This window comes from Natator depressus, chromosome 28, assembly GCF_965152275.1.
Source record: "Natator depressus isolate rNatDep1 chromosome 28, rNatDep2.hap1, whole genome shotgun sequence".
In the NCBI taxonomy this organism is placed as follows: domain Eukaryota; kingdom Metazoa; phylum Chordata; order Testudines; family Cheloniidae; genus Natator; species Natator depressus.
In genome coordinates this window covers 12,532,584-12,551,730 of record NC_134261.1, presented here as the reverse complement: position 1 = coordinate 12,551,730, position 19,147 = coordinate 12,532,584, and the positions used below count along the sequence as shown (strand labels likewise).

The window sequence follows — 19,147 nt, the reverse complement described above, 5'->3', positions numbered from 1 at the left end:
CATGGAACAGGGAAGAGAAATGGCTGCAGAGGAACCAGTTCAGGTAGGGATTATTGGTGGGGTTGCTGGTGGGTTCCTGTTGGACGAGAGAGAGAGCAAATTAAGGTTTCGTCAGTCTGGTTTAGAGATTGGAACGGGACAGGAAATACACAGGGTGGAGGAAGGGAGGAGGACGGGGTGTGGCAAACCTGCTGGAATTTGTTTAATGAGTGTCTTAGATTCTAGGAACAGACTGTAGTGGTGGTGGAATCGTCCCTCTCCGTCTGGGTCGGAGGGAGGCCGCACCACCTCACCATGTCCTCAGGAGCACCTGCCTAGTCTCAGGGGAATTAGCAATCCAGGCAAAAACCCCAGACAGGAGCAGGGCCACCCAGGAGTCTGTCGGCTCTGGGTCCTTAGGCAGGGGCAGAGCAGACAACGGTTTAGGGGCCCAGGCCCTCAGGCAGGGCGTGGCACTGGCGATGCAAGGCTCCAATGCTAAGGCAGGGCAGAGCGGTGAATAGTCTAGTGTCCTAGCTTTGGCTGGCGATAGGTGAACATTGGCCTTTTGGCCTGCAGTGGGGAGGCTGCCACCACAAGGGTAGGGTGGTATGGGGACTCGGGCTCACCTGACTCCACCGGCTCCCAGCCCAGGGCCCTAACAGTAGTGGAGTGGTCCATCAGCGGGGATTCCACTGCACCAGTTTTGAAATACAAATCGTAGAATGGTAGGACTGGAAGGGACCTCGAGAGGTCACCTAGTCCAGTCCCCTGCACTCAAGGCAGGACTAAGTATTATCTAGACCATCCCTGACAGGTGTTTGTGTAACCTGCTCTTAATAATCTCAATGACGGAGATTCTGCAACCTCCCTGGGCAATTTATTCTTCTCTTTTCCAGACTAAACAAACCCAGTTTTTTCAATCTTCCCTCATAGCTCATGTTTTCTAGACCTTTAATCATTTTTGTTACTCCTCTCTGGACTTTCTCCAATTTGTCCACATCCTTCCTGAAATGTGACATCCAGTTATAGGTAGGTATATCGTACCTACCTATAACACACAATGCAAAGGGGATACAGTCATAGAAACAAGATTATTGTACTTGGCATATCATAACATTTCTACTGACACCTTACACAGCATATCTGGCACGATTCGTTGCAATTTTATAATCTTGGTATGAATAAAAATATGATGTGTCTCACATATTCCATACAGCTTTATAACACTGACTGCATTTCCAGCTGCACTACGGCCAGACTGGGGTTGCCTGCCCCTAGGCCACTTCCTCCCTTCCCCTCGGGGTGTACCTGGATCAGCAGCGGCCCTCCGTCTCCTCGGGACAGGTAGCCAACGGCAGCTCCTCTGGTTCCTCCGGGAGGAGGACATCTGTCTCCCTCACTGTCTCAGCTCCAACTGAACTAGGGGCTCTGCCTTTTATACTTCCTGTCCCATCTGTCCACATCTGGTGGGAAGGGCGAGGCAGGTGTGGCACTGCCCACCTGGGTACAGAGGGTGGTTCTTCCCCTTCTAGGTCAGAGGCAGGCCACTTCTCCTCACTACAGTGGCTGTGTACAGAGCCGTGAGCGCAGGCGTGTACCTGGCGTGGTTCACCCCCACCCCCGACACCTGTCCATTTTGCGTTGTGAGAGAGACCCTGACACACGCCTATCTGGAATGCACCAGGTTGCAGCCCCTATTCTGGCTCCTCCAGAACCTCCTTTTGAAATTCCGGCTGCATCTTTCCCCACGTCTTTTCCAATATAAACTGTCCATGGCCCCACGAAGTCGCAAAACCTCTTCATCAGCCTCCTCCTGGCCCTGGCCAAAGTGGCCATCTACAATACCAGGAGGATGCTGGATGGGGAGGTGCCTATTTCTGTTCTTCCCTTGCTCACCTATCCAGGCAGAGGTCCTCTGGACTGCATCCACTGGCTTACTTGACAGCTTTGAGGAGCAGTGGGTGCTGTCCAGGATTCTCTGCTTGGTGCTTCCCCATCGCCTCTGGATCCCTAATTTTGAACCTATGACCCCCACTCCTAGCCCTGTTATTCCTTAGTTGTCCCCCGTATCATGCTGGGTCCCGGGTCCAGTGGCTCCTCCCACAAGGCTGGAATTCCCGGAATTCAGTAAGGCCTCATTACACAGACCTATGCAGTTTGGAGGTGGAAATGCCCCAATTTTGTGGAACAGGAAACAACCCACCTAGATGGGGCTAGGAAAACGGACCAGACTCCCAGTGCTGGAGCCTGACCCAACTCACCAGCGGCTGCTGTGTGAGGGGGAACCCAGCGGTGAGGCTTAGGGGACATGCCTCTCCCTTCAGATCCAGTTCTTCACAATGATGAGGGTGTTGGGCTTCCTACCAGGGAGTTCTCCCTGGACCCTGCTGGGGGCTCCATCTCCTGTATCAGTCTGTGGCTAGTCGCTGGCGAGCTCTCGAGGTCGAGGATCTCTTCCACAGGTTTGATTTTTTGTGGGTCCTTCAGTGACTGAGGAGTCCGATCCTTGAGCCACAGGCTCATTGGCAGACATTGCAGATGGTGTTGGAAGACAGGGTTGGGCCATGATTGCTGCGTGACCGTTGTCTTTCCTTTCTTTTCTGGTGTCTTTCTGCGACCAGGGCAAGGCAATTTTCCTACAAAGGGGATGTTCCCGCTCTGACAAGTCTTCGCCAGTTATCCCTGTTCTCCCAGTGTGTGGTGTCAATGTCACATTTCTTGCTGTTTTTCTTGAGGGTGTCTTTAAAGCATTTCTTTTGGCCTCCCCATTTCCTTTCTCCTTTGGTGAGTTGGGCATACGGCCGTTGTTTTGGTAAGCACACAGCAGGCATGCGCACACAGTGCCCGCTCCACCTCATCTGCTGCTGGAAATAGGGGCCTCAACCCTGAAGATGTTGGCGTTCGTGAGGACCCTGACATTAGTGCGATGATCCTCCCTCTTTACGTTGAGGATCTTCCGAAGAAAGTGCTGGGGCTGGCGTTCCGGGTTTTTCCGGTGTTTTCTGTAGGTCACCCATGTCTCGCAGCCGGGGAGGAGAGTTGGGCTTACCCCCGCTTTGTAAACTAAACGCCTAGTGTGTGTTGTGATCGTTAAACGCCTGGCGAGGCAGTCTGCCAAAGGCAAGGCTGGCACAGCAGATTCTGTGCTGAATCTCGACATCTGTGTCTGCCCTGTGAGAGATGGCTGCCAAGATAGGCAAAGTCTGTGCTGAGTAGCTGTGTGATGAATGTGCTGGGAGAGACAAGGGGCTCTTTTTGTCCCCTCACCCAGGTGTTTTCTGGATGCTTTGACCAGGGTGGGACTCTGTTGATGGTGAGCCATCCAGAACTTCCTTTTGATTGTCTCCTCTCCCCCATGAATAGTGGGGCTGTGAGTGGGGCAGCAGGTACTGAGGGTTGGACTCTTTCTCTTTCAGGGGCCGGTGACCTTCGAGGCGGTGGCTGTGTATTTCACCGAGGGGGAGTGGGCTCTGCTGGACCCCGCTCAGAGAGCCCTCTACAGAGACGTCATGCAGGAGAACTACGAGAATGTGACCTTGCTGGGTAAGGATTCCTGTCCCCGTGGTTACTAGAAGGGGAAGTGACTAATTAAGGTTCATGTCACCCCTACAATGCCACCTCTCCTCTGCCCAGTTTCAGCATCCTCCGAAGATGCCTGTGACCCACACACGAGCACTCTCCCTTCCCCTGCTACACAACGCTTGGGGGGAAGAGCACGGTGGTCACCAACCGGTGGTGCAGTGGGACTGCCATTAAGGCAGGCTCCCTGCCTGCCCCGACCCCACGCCGCTCCCGGAAGTGGCCAGCACAGCCTGGGGGAGCAGGGTGCTGGGGGTCTCCCTCTGTGTGCTGCTCCTGCGTGCAAGCACTGCCCCCGCAGCTCCCATTGGCCAGAAACGGGGAACTGTGGCCAATGGGAGCTGCAGGGGAGGTGCTTGCAGAGAGGGGCAGCATGTGGAGCCACGTGCCCCCATCCCTTCCCCCCAGGGGCCACAGGGGCACATTAACCCCTTCCGGGAGCAGCGTGGGGCCAGGGTAGGCAGGGAACCTGCCTTAGCAGCAGCCAAGCTGCACCACCAACCGGGAGCCGCCGGAGGTAAGTGCTGCCTGGCAGGAGGCCACACCCCAACCCTCAGCACTGAACCCCCTCCCAGAGCCAGCACCCAATACCCCCTCCTGCACCCTGAACCCCCTCCTGCATCACAAGCTCCAGCCTTGAGCCTCTTCCCAGAGCCAACACCCCGAGCCCCCTCCTGCACCCCAAGCCCCAGCCCTGACCCTCCTCCTGTAGCCAGCACTCCAAACCCCCTCCTGCACCGCAACATTCTACTCCAGCCCAGACCCCCCTCCTGCAACCAAACTCCCTCCCAGACCTTGCACCCCTCACTGCCTCCTGCACCCCAACCCCCTCTTGCACTCCAAGCCCCAGACTTGAGCCTCCTCCCAGAGCCAGCACCCCAAACACCCTCCTGCACCCCAACACTGCCCCAGCCTGGAGCCTCCTCCTGCACCCAAACTCCCTCCTAGAGCTTGCGCCCCTCACCCCCTCCTGCACCCCTACCCCCTGCCTCAGACTCAGCCCAGAGCCCCCTCAGCACTGGTGTGGGATAGGGGTGATTTTTCAGAGTCCTAAACAACAGAGTTATCCTGGCAAAACTTTCAAGAGCAGACCATGTCAGAGTCTGCATGTGGATTTTACAGCACTTGAAAATATTCTCAACTGGGAAGCGATAGACACACTCAAACTGCCAAGCCCTTTTGAGGCCATGTCTACACTACAAAGTTAAGTCGACATTATGTAAGTCGACGTCAAGGCTGTGAATTAAGCAAGTCGATCTTGTGTCCACACCATGCTCCTTGTGTTGGCGGAGTGCGTCCTCACTAGCATTGCTTGCATCGATGCACGGAGCACTGCACTGTGGGTAGCTATCCCACAGTGCAGGTAGCCAAATGGAATTTTGGGTAGGGCTTGCAATGCCTCATGGGAAAGCTTGTTTGCAGATGCACTGAAATAACCATCAAAGCTCTGGGAATCATAGGACTGGAAGGGACCTTGAGAGGTCACCTAGTCCAGTCCCCTGCACTCATGGCAGGACTAAGTATTATCTAGACCATCCCTGACAGGTGTTTTTCTGACATGCTCTTCAAACCTCCAATGATGGAGATTCTACAACCTCCCTGGGCAATTTATTCCAGTGCTTAACCACCCTGACAGTTACGAAGTTTTTCCTAATGTTCAGCCTAAACCTCCCTTGTTGCAATTTAAGCCTATTGCTTCTTGCCCTATCCTCAGAGGTTAAGAAAAAACAATTGTTTCCCCTCCTCCTTGTAACAACCTTTTACATACTTGAAAACTGTTCTCATGTCCCTTCTCCGTCTTCTCTTCTGCAGACTAAACAAACCCAGTTTTTTCAATCTTCCCTCACAGATCATGTTTTCTAGACCTTTAATCATTTTTGTTGCTCTTCTTTGGACTTTCTCCAATTTGCCCACCTCTTTCCTGAAATGTGGTGCCCAGAACTGGACACACTACTCCAGTTGAGGCCTAATCAGCGCAGAGTAGAGCAGAAGAATTACTTCTCGTATCTTGCTTACAACACTCCTGCTAATACATCCCAGAATGATGTTTGCCTTTTTGCCACAGTGTTCCACTGTTGACTCCTCTTTAGCTTGTGGTCCACTATGACCCCCAGATCCGTTTACGCGGTACTCCTTCCTAGGCAGTTACACCTCCAATCGCTGCTCTGGTTAACACATGTCTCTTAAGTGCTAGTGTGGACATAGCCTTTGTCGGTAAAGCTTTTGTCGGTCGGGGTGTGGCCAGCGCTCTGTTGGCGGGAGACGCTCGTTGCGGGTTTAATGATGTCAGTGGGAGAGCTGTCTCCCTGTGGCATAGAGCAAGTAGATGGGAGACTTTCTTGCTGCTATACAGTCTGTAGTGTAGACTTAGCCTAAGATAAAAGCGGCCAAGAGTCCTGTGGCACCTTATAGACTAACAGACGTATTGGAGCATGAGCTTTCCTGGGTGAACACCCACTTCGTCGGATGCCTGGAGTGGAAATTTCCGGAGGCAGGTATAAATATGCTAGTAAGAATCAGGCTAGGGATAAGGAGGTTAGTTCAATCAGGGAGGATGAGGCCCTCTTCTAGCAGCTGAGGTGTGAACCCCAAGGGAGGAGAAACGGCTTTTGTCATTGGCGAGCCATTCAGTCTTTGTTTAATCCTGAGCTGATGGGGTCAAATTTGCAAATGAACTGAAGTTCAGCAGTTTCCCGTTGAAGTCTGGTCCTGAAGTTTTTCTGCTGCAGGATGGCGACCTTTACAACTGCTATTGTGTGTGTCCAGGGCGGTTGAAGTGTTCTCCTACAGGTTTTTGTATATTGCCATTCCTAATATCTGATTTGTGTCCATTTATCCTTTTACGTAGGGACTGTCCCGTTTGGCCGATGTACAGAGAAGAGGGGCATTGCTGGCACATGATGGCGTAGATTACATTGGTGGACGTGCAGGTGAATGAACCGGTGATGGTGTGGCTGATCTGGTTAGGTCCTGTGATGGTGTCGCTGGTGTAGATGTGTGGGCAGAGTTGGCATCGAGGTTTGTTGCATGGATTGGTTCCTGAGTTAGAGTTACTACGGTGCAGTGTGTCGTTGCTGGTGAGAATATGCTTCAGGTTGGTGGGCTGTCTGTGGGCGAGGATTGGCCTTAATGTTCTTAATGTTTCCTCTGAATAGTGTGGGGGTGCCTCAGTTTCCCCTAGGCAGTTCTTAAGTATCTAGGTGGTGGGATAAAGGTGTGTGATTGTTGCAGAGCCCTAGTGTGATGGTGTCTGCACAGAGAATGGCCAACACCCTGTCTCCTGGCAACTGATGGCCTGGGCCCCTCCCCTGCAAGGTGCCAACTGAAGGTGTGGGAGAACAATGAGATCAGGTGACCTCCTGGCCCGGGAAAGAGACAAAGGCCAGAAGAGGGGCTGGAGAGTTCAGTTTGGAGCTGGCTGGGGAAATGGAGGGGGGCCCAGACGGGGCTCTGGCCTCCCTGGCTCCAAGATGGACCTGACTCAGGGGTCCTGTTTCCTGTACCTACAAGCTCTGGTTTGGACTGTGTTCCTGTTGTCTAATAAACCTTCTGTTTTACTGGCTGGCTGAGAGTCACGTCTGACTGCAGAGTTGGGGGGCAGGGCCCTCTGGCTTCCCCAGAAGCCCTGCCTGTGCGGACTCGCCATGGGAAGCGCACGGTGTGAGAAGGGGATGCTGAATGCTCTGAGGTCAGGTCCAGGAAGGTGGAAGCTGTGTGAGCTTTTTGCCCTGGAGACAGGCTGCTCACAGAGAAGAGGCATGGTCTCTAAGCATTTTACAGCCAGGCTGGGCTGTGACCTTCTGTTCATGAGACAAATCACACTGCCAGCTTGCCGCCACGCTGGAGGATGCAGGGTGTACCTCTGTACAGCCAAATATACCTCCACATTCCATGATCTTACCTCATAAACAGGATCCTTCTCTTTGTTACTTCGTGTAAATTTCCTCTCTTGAAGATTTCACAATCTCTTCATTAGCTTTTGGCTCAGTGTACAAACTGGGACACTTCCCCCACCTGTCTGTCTGTCCCCATCTGTCTCTTGTCTGATTCTTAGATTGTCAGCTCCGTGGGCAGGGGACTGTTTTTGTTCTGTGTCTGTAGAACGTCCAGCACAGTGGGATGATGGTCAGTGGCTGGAGATATGAGCATTACAGTAATAGAAATAATAAATACCAATCCTCGGGAGAGTCCAGGCAGTGGGAGGGAGGGTGTTGGAGAGCAGGGGTGTGTCCAGGCGGTGGTAGGCTGGTGGGGAGTAGGTTTGGGGTGAAGAGTTCCTGTGAGCTGGGACGTCTGGGGGCAGGGGGAAAGAGACGTACCATGACATAGGTCCTGTAGGGAGTTGTGATGCAATGGAGGGCTGGACAAAATGAGGAGTTGGTTTCAGCGGGCCTGACCCATTCAGTGTACCCCAACTCACTAATGTCTTAAACTGTGCAGTAGAATGTCCGAGTTACGAACACCTGGGGAATAGAGGTTGTTCGTAACTCTGAAAAGTTCGTAACTCTGAACAAAACGTTGTGGTTCTTCTTTCAAATGTTTACAACTGAACATTGACTTAATACAGCTTTCAAACTTTATTACGTAGAAGAAAGATGCTGCTTTTAACCATCTTAATTTAAATGAAACTAGCACAGAAACCATTTCCTTTTCGTGTCCAATCTTTCTTTTAAAACTTCCCATTTATTTTTTAGTAGTTTATGTTTAACACAGTGTGGTACTGTATTTGCCTTGTTTTGTTTGGCGGGGTGTGGGTGTGTGTCTTTGCTGCTGCCTGATGGAGTACTTCCAGTTCCAAATGACATGTCGTCGAGCAGTCAGTTCGTAACTCTGGTGTTCGTAACTCTGAGGATCTACTGTTTTTAAAAGGAAGGTTGTGGCTGCACTACAGATGCTCTAAGCCAATGGCAGAGAGCTCTCCCATTGACTTAATTTCTCCAGCCCCTGGAGCAGCAGTAGCTATGTTGGTGGCGAAAGATCTCCCACTGGCATAGCATTGTCCACACCTGCACTTAAGTCTGTGTAACTTCTGTTGCTCAGGGGGGCAGTTTATTCACATCCCTTAGTGACATAATTTATACCAATGTGAGCTGTAGTGTGTACCTAGCCTAAGATAGTAATAGAAAGCTAATGACATCATGTTCATTAATATTGCGTAGTGTATGTCTGGAGGACAAATGCAGAAGTACAGACATTTTGGGAATGCTGTTCTTAAAGCACGGCTGCCAGCCAGGGCTGAAGTTACCCCACCCTAGACAAAGACGGGTGGTTCTGCTACCTTGAAGGCACATTCAAGGTACATTAAGAGAAAATGGGAATGCAATTTACAAAAAAGAAACCGTCAAACTATGCAGAGGTAACCACTCAGCATCAGGTAGGAGAGGATATCGCAGGAACAGGCCAATTTGCATTTTAACAAACACCAGCAGGGGAAGAAACCAGCATTGAACTTCCTTCATTGCGAGACTCCAGGCCTCCTTCCTCACAGCTTGAATGACTTTTACTTTGGAGGGGAACCTTCATAAAACTCCCTTTCAGAGGTTCACTGAACTATACAAAAGAGAGGCAGAGACTCCCAAGTTATCTTTCATGTAAGAAGACAAAGGAGCCAAGCCCTTTCGAGTTTGTGGGAGATACGGAGCAAGGGGGTGCTCTGCCCTCTTGCTGGAAAGTAGTATTGTCAGATTAGTGAAAAATTTCAAAGTCCCCCCTCAGCCACCAGGTCAACCCCGAGGAAAAGGGCTGAAAAATTTTCAAAGTCCCTGCTCGGCCATCAGGTCAGCCCCATTCAAACTAATGGGTTGACCTCATGGCCGGTTGTCTTGCGGATGTCCAGAAGGGGTCGCCCAAAGTCACCTCTGCTGACCAAGGGAACCGCAACGTCGGACAGGATTCCAGGTTGGTCCCGCTGAAACGGGGGGTGGGATTTTCGACTTTTCCATTCGGGCCGGAGGTCCGAACGAGTCCGTCACGGGGCCGGGGGCTCGCCCTGCGGCTTCTTTTGGGGCCATGGGTCCCCGGTGGAGGAAGCCAGCGGGGGAGCTGGGCACCCGCCGCCCACACCCTTGACCTCCGGCTGTGACCATCTGACTTGGAGGAGCCAGGGGCTGAGGGGCGACCAGGGGCTTTTTGCCCCCCGTCTCCCGCCCTTCTTCCCCAGAAAAGGAGAGAGCTGGCTCAGACCGGGAAAAGCTGCCTACGGCACCTGGGATTCCCTGGCAGTCACCCATCCAAGTACTAGCCAGGCCCGGGACGGTTTACCTTCCGAGATCGGGCGGGATCGGGGGCGTTCGGTCCGGTATGGCTGTAGGCACCCGGCTTCGCGCCGCCTCGTCCGCTTTCCCTTACTGACTCCCGGGCCTGCTGGACCAAATCCCGGGCTCCCCCGGTCCCCCCGCGTCGCCTGCCATGCAGCAGGGCCCCCTGCCTCAGGTGGGCCCGATCCTTTTTTCCTTTTTTTGAGCTCCAGGGACTGGCCTGGCTGCCGGAGCTCCCCCCCTTCCCCTTCTGGCATCGGGGAAATTTTTTTTCAGACTTCCAGGGGCCCGATCCCTGTCCGTGGCGTTGCGGGGCGGCCGGGGGCCTTCTCTCGCTGCAGCCGTGGATGGCGAGACGCTCAGCCACCAGGTCAAACCCCGAGAAAAAGGGCTGAAAAAATTTCAAAGACCTCCTCCTCCTCCCCCCCCCCCAGCCACCAGGTGCAGAGAAGCCTTATTATTCTTGTGAATGGTCCAGGAAAAAGTAGACATTGCAGAGCACGTGGTTTGGGAAAAATTCAGGAGTGGATATGTTACTATCTCTGACAGGTGTATAGCAGGCTGGTAGAATCCAGAATGTGCCGGGGTGTAAGAAGCAGGCTGCTGGAGTCAGAGCTGCTGGTCCAGGGTTACTGATCACACAGACACTCAGGGTGGCCTTGAATGCTGGCTGGGAGCATCCAGACAAGGGAGCTCCAGCAGAACATTTCAGATCACCCAGGATTACACAACTCTGCACTGGTCTGGATTGCCCCCCAGGATGTGACAGTGGCCCAGGATGGTAGTGAAACATCTTGAGTCTTGCTCCCCCAACCCCATCTGCAGTAGCCACAATCTCTCTTCTCTGCAGGCTCCTTGGATCTTGGGGTCCATCATTCCTGAAGTCACCTGGCCTGATCCTTATTTTTCACATTCTGCTTTTCCAGATGAATGTGTCTGTTGCTTCTGATTTCCCAGCATTCTCCACAGCCAGGGATTTTCATACTCCCTCCCATTACACTGGGCTCACTAGATTCCCTGATGCCGCAGTATGTGCTTTCCTGACCTCGAATAGTGCTGAGATCCTGCATTCAGTGATCTCCCTGCCCTTCCTGTTCCTTACTGCACAGAACCCCACCAGCCCATGCTGGCCATTCCCAGCTTCCCCAGGACTCTCGCATTGTCTCTGGACCTGTCAGCAAGAAGCAGTGCCAGGGAGACTTGACCTCTGTCTGGACTCTTCAATTTCTGAGACATGGATTTACCCTCTCTGTAGTTTAGAACATAAGAACGGCCATACTGGGTCAGACCAAAGGTCCATGTAGCCCAGGATCCTGTCTTCTGACCATGGCAATGCCAGGTGCCCCAGAGGGAATAAACAGACAGATGAGCAGAGAGAAAAGGGGAGAGATACTCTCAAGCATTTTCCCCACCTCTTCTTCTTATTCAGTCCTTTGTGTTAGAAACAGCCTCATTTTTCAGCTGAGTCATGGTGATGGGCTGTCTGCTGTGGATTTGAGCTTCAAGCCGTCCCTGAGATGGAATGTAAATTTCTTGTTCACACCTTCCCCCTGCTGGAGAATGGCCGTTTAACCAGGTGATAGCTTTGCTGTCTCTGAGGAACTGGTCTCTGGCTGTTCTGCAGAATTCTAGCATTTTTTCAGAAACATCTACAGTAAAATCTCATATGTTTACATACACAGTGTTGCTACACATATTTTAACAGGACAATAAAGTTCAGCATATATTCAATTTCCAAATTATGCCTAACAAGACATACTTTGTACAAAATATATCATAATTTTGCAAAAGAGTGAATATACGGTTAGAGACTGTCACAGTATCTGTCTGTGTGTGTTCCCAGCATATATGTGAATAGTTCAGCCTCTCATAAGCGGGGTGTTCTGCACCTTTCAGAACCTGGAGAGGAGGCCCTGTGATTTCACTGGTTTACTAAGCACTGAGTTAAATTAATAATTATTTTTTATTACAAAGTCTTAGGAATTCACCTGATGTCATTTGTTTTCTTTCATCTGAGCAGGGTTTCCAGTTTCCAAACCTGATCTTATTTCCCAGCTGGAACAAGGGAAAGAGCCATGGGTCCCAGACCTCGAGGTTTCAGGGGAAAGAGAGCTCCTGAGACGTCCTTGCGCAGGTGAGGAAATATTAAACTAACTCAATCTGTAAGTGCCTGATGGAAAAATCTGGGATACCCTACAAAGACCTTGGGAGCTCTCTGAGTTCAGGAGGATTGTCCCCAGCAGATGGTGTATCCTCAGGACATATATAGCTTATGGCTTCCTACAGATCCTAACTGACACATATCAGTGGGAAGCTACTGACAATTTGGATTTGATATGAAGGCAGAATTGATCCCCTCCTGTCTCCCTTTTTGGGGAAGAGTTAGGGGAATTCAGTTCCTGGTTTTTGACATCTCTCCAGCACTTATTTTGGTTTGCTTTTTCCTTTTCCATCCCTGTTTGAGGTTTCTCTCTCTGTCCCAGCAGGTGATGCAATGGTGAATGAGAATGAGGAGCAGAAGTCTCAGCAGGAAGATGCTGCGCAAGTTGCACCTCACGGAATATTATCGAAAATAACCAGAGGGAACATATCCAGGAATCATGAGCAGGGAAAAATCTGTGAGATTCAGCAAAGACCAGAGAGAGAGCAGGGAAACCAGCCAGGGGAGAAATTTAATAAAATTATTTACTGTCGGGGAACTCACAAGGACCTCAAAAAAACCACAACCCAGCAGAGAATCCTGACAGGAAGGAGGAAGAAAAAAGACACTGAGTGTGGGGAAAACTTCAGTGATGGCTCAGCCCTTATTAAACATCAGACAATTCACACTGATGCGAAACCCAATGAATGGTGTGAGCGTGGGAAAAGCTTCACTGAGAGCTCAGAACTTACTGCACCTCAGAGAATCCACACAGGGGAGAGGCCCTATGAATGCTCCGAGTGTGCAAAAACCTTCATTCACAGCTCACACCTCAAGACTCATCAGAGAATCCACACAGGGGAGAGACCTTATGAATGCTGTGAGTGTGGGAAAACCTTCAGTCGGAGCTCAAATCTCATTAGACATCAGACAATTCACACGGGAGAGAGACCCCATGAATGCTCTGAGTGTGCGAAAACCTTCACTCACCGCTCAGACCTCAAGACACATCAGAGAATCCACACAGGGGAGAGGCCTTATGAATGTTGTGAGTGTGGGAAAACCTTCAGTCGGAGCTCAAATCTCATTAGACATCAGACAATTCACACGGGAGAGAGACCCTATGAATGCTCTGAGTGTGCGAAAACCTTCAACTGCAGCTTCCACCTCACTCGACATCAGAGAATCCACATGGGGGAGAGACCCTACAAATGCTGCGAGTGCGGGAAAACCTTCACTCACACCTCATACCTTGCTAGACATCAGAGAATACACACCGGAGAGCGACCCTATAAATGCGGTGAGTGTGGGAAAGCCTTCAGTCGCCGCTCACACCTCCATACACATCAGAGAATGCACACCGGAGAGAGACCCTATAAATGCCGTGAGTGTGGGAAAACCTTCATTCGCAGCTCACAGCTCACGAGACATCAGAGACTCCACACAGGAGAGAGTCCCTATGAGTGCACTGAGTGTGGGAGAAGCTTCTCTCAGAGCCCAAATGTTGCTCAACATCAGAGAATCCGCACACGTGAGAAACCCTATAAATGCAGCAAGTGTGGGAAAAGCTTCAATGAGAGCTCAACCTTATCAGACATGAAAGAGCCCACAAGGGGGAGTGGCCCTATGAATGCCGTGAGTGCGGGAAAAGCTTCACTCGGAGCTCAGCCCTTAACTATCATCAGAGAATCTGCAAGAGAGCTAAACACCATAAAAACCTCTAGGGCTATCCCAACACTTGTTCTTTAATGCTTTTGCTAATTCCCACATAGTAACCTTTAAAGCTGTTTGAACCGTTTGCATCAGTGTTATCCCTCAGCTTGTCCAGACGAGTTGCCCATTTTTGTCTTTTGCAGCTCTCCCTTTTTTGAGGTGGACCCGGTTGTCCTTTCTATCCACTCCATTGTTCCAGGAGTAATGGGAGTTTGTCTCTCCTTCCACAAAACAAGGAGCATCACATTTATACTGTTCTTATTGCACTGTTGTTTTTAGAGTCACCAATGATAGATTGTATCATTCTCTGTTGTTCTCACATTGCTCTGGAGTGTGCTCAACGGCATTTGAGGACCTTTTCTTCAGTTATAATGTATTTATATATAATGAAGAGAAGCAGGGGCAGGAAAAAATTGTCACTTCAGCCTCTGTGACACTGGAAGGAGATGGGGTGACTCAGTGGTTCCTTCCTTCCCCAGCACTCCAGAACGGTTTCCTCCTTTCTGAGGCATGTAGAGTTTATCTTCTTCGCATTCTATCCCTCCACCTCTCAAAGTGTCATGTAATGCAGTGTTCTCAGCTGTCTGTGCTTGGAGACGATGCTTTGATTTCTTTAATCCTAAATCAGAGTCACTATGACTAGAGATGAAAGTGTCAAAGACCTGCAAGAGGAATTCAAATGGAACCCAAACACAGTGTGATGATTTGGAGTTTGAATTCCAGTTTCCATCTATTGGCAAAGTCACTTGGGGTGTTTTTTTCCCCCTTATGAGGATGTTATATTGCTAAAACTTTTGTAAGTAATGTAATTCAATAATGAGATGGTGCTGAGTGCAGCAGGTTTGAATGGATCAGAGGAGAATGTGATGGGAGAATCTATTGTCCTAATTCTGAATCCTGAGATGTAACCTGCTCTGGAATTTCACTTGACTCTTTCATTTTCATGTAGTCTACCTCTTTGTGAGGTGGGTGTGACAGTATGCCCCCATATTCTTCATAGAAATATTGTTATAATTATAGCATATCTAAGATGTATTTTATGCAAGATGGGTCATGTGAGGTACCATTGGAAAGGTTATGATGTACTGAATGTGATTATCCTATGTATGCATGTATCCTTTCTGTATCTAAAGTTAGGAATATCGGCTATACATCTGTACTACAAAAGTATTTGCACCTGGGGAACGCCCACCAGACAGAATGCAATCAGTCTGGATTAGCCATTAGGAAGAACAATTTGTCTTTGAAGATGCTAATCTCCCACCTTCTGAGAAGCTTTTCTGGCATGCCACAAACAACCTCTGACTCATGGCTGTTTTGACACTGCAGGGTCATGTGATCACATCACCTGGTACCGGACTCCATGATAGAATACCAGTATTTTTTCCACTGCGGGGGGAACCACACTCAAAAATAAAGGGTTCTCGCCATATGTAAAATCTATTTAAGTCTGGGGAGTGGCTTAATCAATGTTCATTCTTCACTGAATCCCTGCCCAGGATGACTGCTGGAAACATCTAAGAAACAAAGACAAGGGGCGGGGGGCGGTGCAGAAGGACTGAGCCCAGGCTGGGAAGGTGTCTCGCCTGTGAAAGAAATACCTGGAGTTTTAAGCTGCAAGCAAGAGCAGCTTGCCTTCAAGAAGCTCTGCAATCTGTCTAAAACAACATTTAGGGTGAGAAATTACTACTTGTAACCCATTTCTTCAGTATTAAGCTTAGCTTGTGTGTTTGTTTCATTTGCTGGGCAATCTGCTTTGATCTGTTGGCTATCCCTTATAATCACTCAAAATCTATCTTTTGTAGTTAATAAACTTGTTTTTGTTTTCTTTAAAACCAGTTATTCATAGCTGGGAGGTGTAAAAAGCTGTGCACATCTCCCTCCACATTGACAGAGGGAGTGAATTTCATGAGCTTACGCTGTACAGTGCAAGACCATACAATTTTGGGTTTGCACTCCAGGGGTGTGCACATGAGTATCTGGGCAGTTCCTTAGCTGAAGTCTACCCATGCAGTGCTGATTTCAGTGTCTTTCTGCAGCTAGGTGTGCCCCTGCCTGTGTGTGCTGGAGGACACTTGAGGGCCTGGCTCAGCAGGACAGTGTAAGCGAGCCCAGGCTGGTGGAAAAGGCGGGCTCAGTGGTACCCCAGTATATCAGAGTGTGGGGCAACCCGTCACAGTGGGTTTCTCTTTCCTGAAGGCTGCTTGGTCAACCAGTTGGACATTCATTTAGTTTGACAAGATGTAACTCAGCTTTATTGGAGACTTAGAGACAAATGACCATTTTGCTAAAGTCATTGTTTCTTGCTTTAGCTTTGCTTTTCCCCCCATCCCTCCATGATGACATGGAGAAAGTTCAAGTGCAGTTCAGTCAATAGGAGAGAACTCTCCCATTTACTGGACATGCTAACAAGGAAAGGGTTCCCAAAGAATTTGTAACCCAGGCCTTACAGAAGATCTCTCCTAGCTAATCCTTTGGTCTGGGAAGTGCTGCCCTTTATGATGCAGATGTTGAGGAAATAAAAGTGGGGTTTTTGCTGAATTTATCCTTTGTAGGTGCTACAAATGTGTATAAAATGAAATCAGTGTTGAAAATGTAATAGTTTAAGAAAAATAGCCATTTTTTAGTAGAAATGCCAACTCTGGTAACTAACAGAGATTCTGATCCAGGCCTGTATCAAGTCACTAGTCTGGACCGGTGCCACCAAATTAAAGAAAATAGGGCGTGTTTGGGGAAGCCGTTCTGCCCTAGCACTCCTGAGATATGGAGTGGTTTGGTAAAGGATTCTACTTCAGAGAAGTGTAAATGTACCCTAGCCATGGCCAAGGATTCGGAAAGAAGGAGAAATTGTACACACCGAGTGCTTGGTTTTCACCCAGTAAAGGACGCTATGGTGACCAATGGCCCAAGAAAAACCAAACAAAAAACCAAGACAACTTTCAGTTTTCCAGTATAATTCAGGTGATCACATAATTAGTTTCTTACTCTTTAACCCATAGGCCAGCCTGCTGGCTTGCTTTATGATATCCTGCCTTTATTTATTGGTTTGATGGGATCCCCGGGGTAAAACCTGGCACTGTGGGACCACTGTGCCTCCTTAACTCTCCTGCCTGGGTTCTCTCACATAACGCTATGCCAGTGACAAGCAGCAAACCCTGCCAGGCGCTGTGATCACTCAGCCATCGGCATGTGGAGCCCCGCACCCAGCTAAATTGCATGAATGCTCCCCAAGCCACTCATGAAAAATACAGAGAGGCACCAGCCAATCACCTCAGCCCCCAGCCTTACACCCCAGAAACATACCGTCTTACACTGCTCAAGACTCCCTTGAATAGTGCAAGCTCATTAATTAATTTGGCACTTCTTCTAAGGAAAGTGGACATGCACCAGCCTGTGTAACCCGAGCAGAGATTCCCCAAGCACTTCAACCAAAACCACACTGGTTTAGGTAAAATATAAAAGAGATTAATTAACTACAGACAGATTTTAAATGACTATAAGTAGCAGACATAGAGACTAAAATTAGTTACATAAGAATAAAAATAGAAACATTCTAAATTCTAACTTTAACAGACTAAGCAAGATTTGAATGAAACAGTGTCTCACCCTAATAGACGTTACAGGCAGCTCACAGTTCTCAATACTCAGACTGAACTCCCTTCCAACCTGGGGCCAATCTCCCTAGTTCAAAGTCTTTGTCTTCCAGACAATCTTCCAGGTGTTGAGACGGAGTAGGGGGAAGAAGCCAAGTGATTATGTTATTTTCCCTCTTTTATACTTTCTTCCAGCTGCTAGAAAGATCCTTGCTGTGACATTGGCTAGGCTGTCCCCGTTACGTAGGTGCCCTCTCTAAGGAGCCTCTGGGAGAGAGTGATTCTTCTTAGTGGCCATCAACGCGTCTGGCCAGCGATAGCTTCTCCTTTGTTGCAACTGAAAGGCTGGCTCTGGGCGTTTCCCAACCTCACAATGTATTTCAGTAACACATACAGCAGTACTCCACACTTCACATACAATGATCGTACCTACAATTCAAGAAGATATTAAGGTTTAACAGACCAAGACTTTTAAATCGATACCTCCCAAGGCGTGCATGGTACAAGACACGTCAGTCATATGACAGTGGTGAATGTGGGGATTCCAGCGTGCTTTGAGGTACAGAGCATTGCGTGCCCGCTCCCCCCCGCCCATGGACACATTGCCATATCGGTGGGAGAGCTTCTGCTAGTGACAAAGCTACTGCCTCCTGCGGAGGTGGATTACCGAAGCTGAGGGGAGAGCTCCCTTCATTAAAGCGCTAGAGCAGCGCAGTTACACTGGTGCAGCTGTGCCGATGCACCATTTGAAGTGTAGACGAGCCCTAAGACGCAAAACCATAGAATCAGAACTCTAAACGTTTGTGTATCCTGCCGTCTGCAGTTGGAGCCCGACATGTTTATTCCCCGATTGGTTACCATCATTACCACAGCATGGTAGTCCTTGTTACCCAATCAGGCAGCCAGTTTGGGATTCACGGGGAAGGAAGGTCCCCTGAAGGTGCCTCTCTCTTTCCTCATGAAACTTTGGATCCAAAGAATGAAGGATGATTCTTCCCATGGCATCTTCTGCGACTGTAATCAGTGACACTGAACTAGGGAGTCGTGTTCGACAATTTTCCTTGGGCCATTGGTCACCATAGCTTCCTTTACTGGGTGAAAACCAAGCACTCGGCATATACAATTTCTCCTTCTTTCCGAATCCTTGGCCTTGGCTTGGGTACATTTACACTTCTCTGAAGTAGAACCCTTTACCAAACCATTCAAAATCTCAGCAGTGCTAGTGCAGAACAGCTTCCTGAAACGTGGCCAGTTTTTATTTAACTTGGTGGCCCGGGTCTAGGCTAGGAACTAGATCCAGGCCTGCACCAGAATCTCTGTAAGTTACCGGAGTTGGAGTTTCTATTAAAAAATAGCTATTTTTCTGCAGCGACTTAATTGTATACACGTTTGTAGCACCTACAAAGGGTAAATTCAAGAACAACAAAAAAACCCACTTCTATTTCCTCCACATCTGCATCATAAAGGGCAGCATTTCCCATAAAATAGGATTAGCTACGAGAGATCTTCTGTAGGGCCTGGGTTACAAATGCTCTGGGAACCAAATATAAGGGCATTTCGCCTAGTTCCAAGTCAATTACTGTGGAATGATCTCCTCAGCTCATCTGAGACAATACTGACTTAAACCAGCAGTTCTCAAACCATTTAAAGGGGATCGCCAGGATCGGCGTTAGACCCTGGACTCAAGCAAAAGCCCCGCTACCTGGGGTTGAAGCCAAAGCTTGAGGGCTTCAGTCCCCCCGCCGTCAGCAGGTCTCGGGCTGCAGCTTCATCTCCCCTGCAGAGCTCAGGCTACTGCCCTGCCGCCTGGGGCTGACGCACTTTGGCTTCCGCAGAGGGGGTAGGGGTCATGTAGAAATTTTTGTTGTCAGAAGGGGGTCACG

General features: G+C 49.5%; 1 protein-coding gene and 1 pseudogene across 1 annotated transcript; one reads left to right on the top strand and one right to left on the bottom strand.

Annotated features, from left to right (window-relative positions):
• The first annotated feature begins 6 nt into the window (after positions 1-6).
• Positions 7-15,413, top strand: LOC141978915 (uncharacterized). The gene is given in 5 exon segments (XM_074941292.1): positions 7-43; positions 3,399-3,525; positions 11,839-11,952; positions 12,302-13,540; positions 13,543-15,413. Coding segments are annotated over 5 exon segments (1,644 nt in total). The 5' UTR covers positions 7-19; the 3' UTR covers positions 13,683-15,413.
• On the bottom strand, positions 9,755-9,873 carry LOC141979861 (5S ribosomal RNA; annotated as a pseudogene).
• Positions 15,414-19,147: the final 3,734 nt, after the last annotated feature.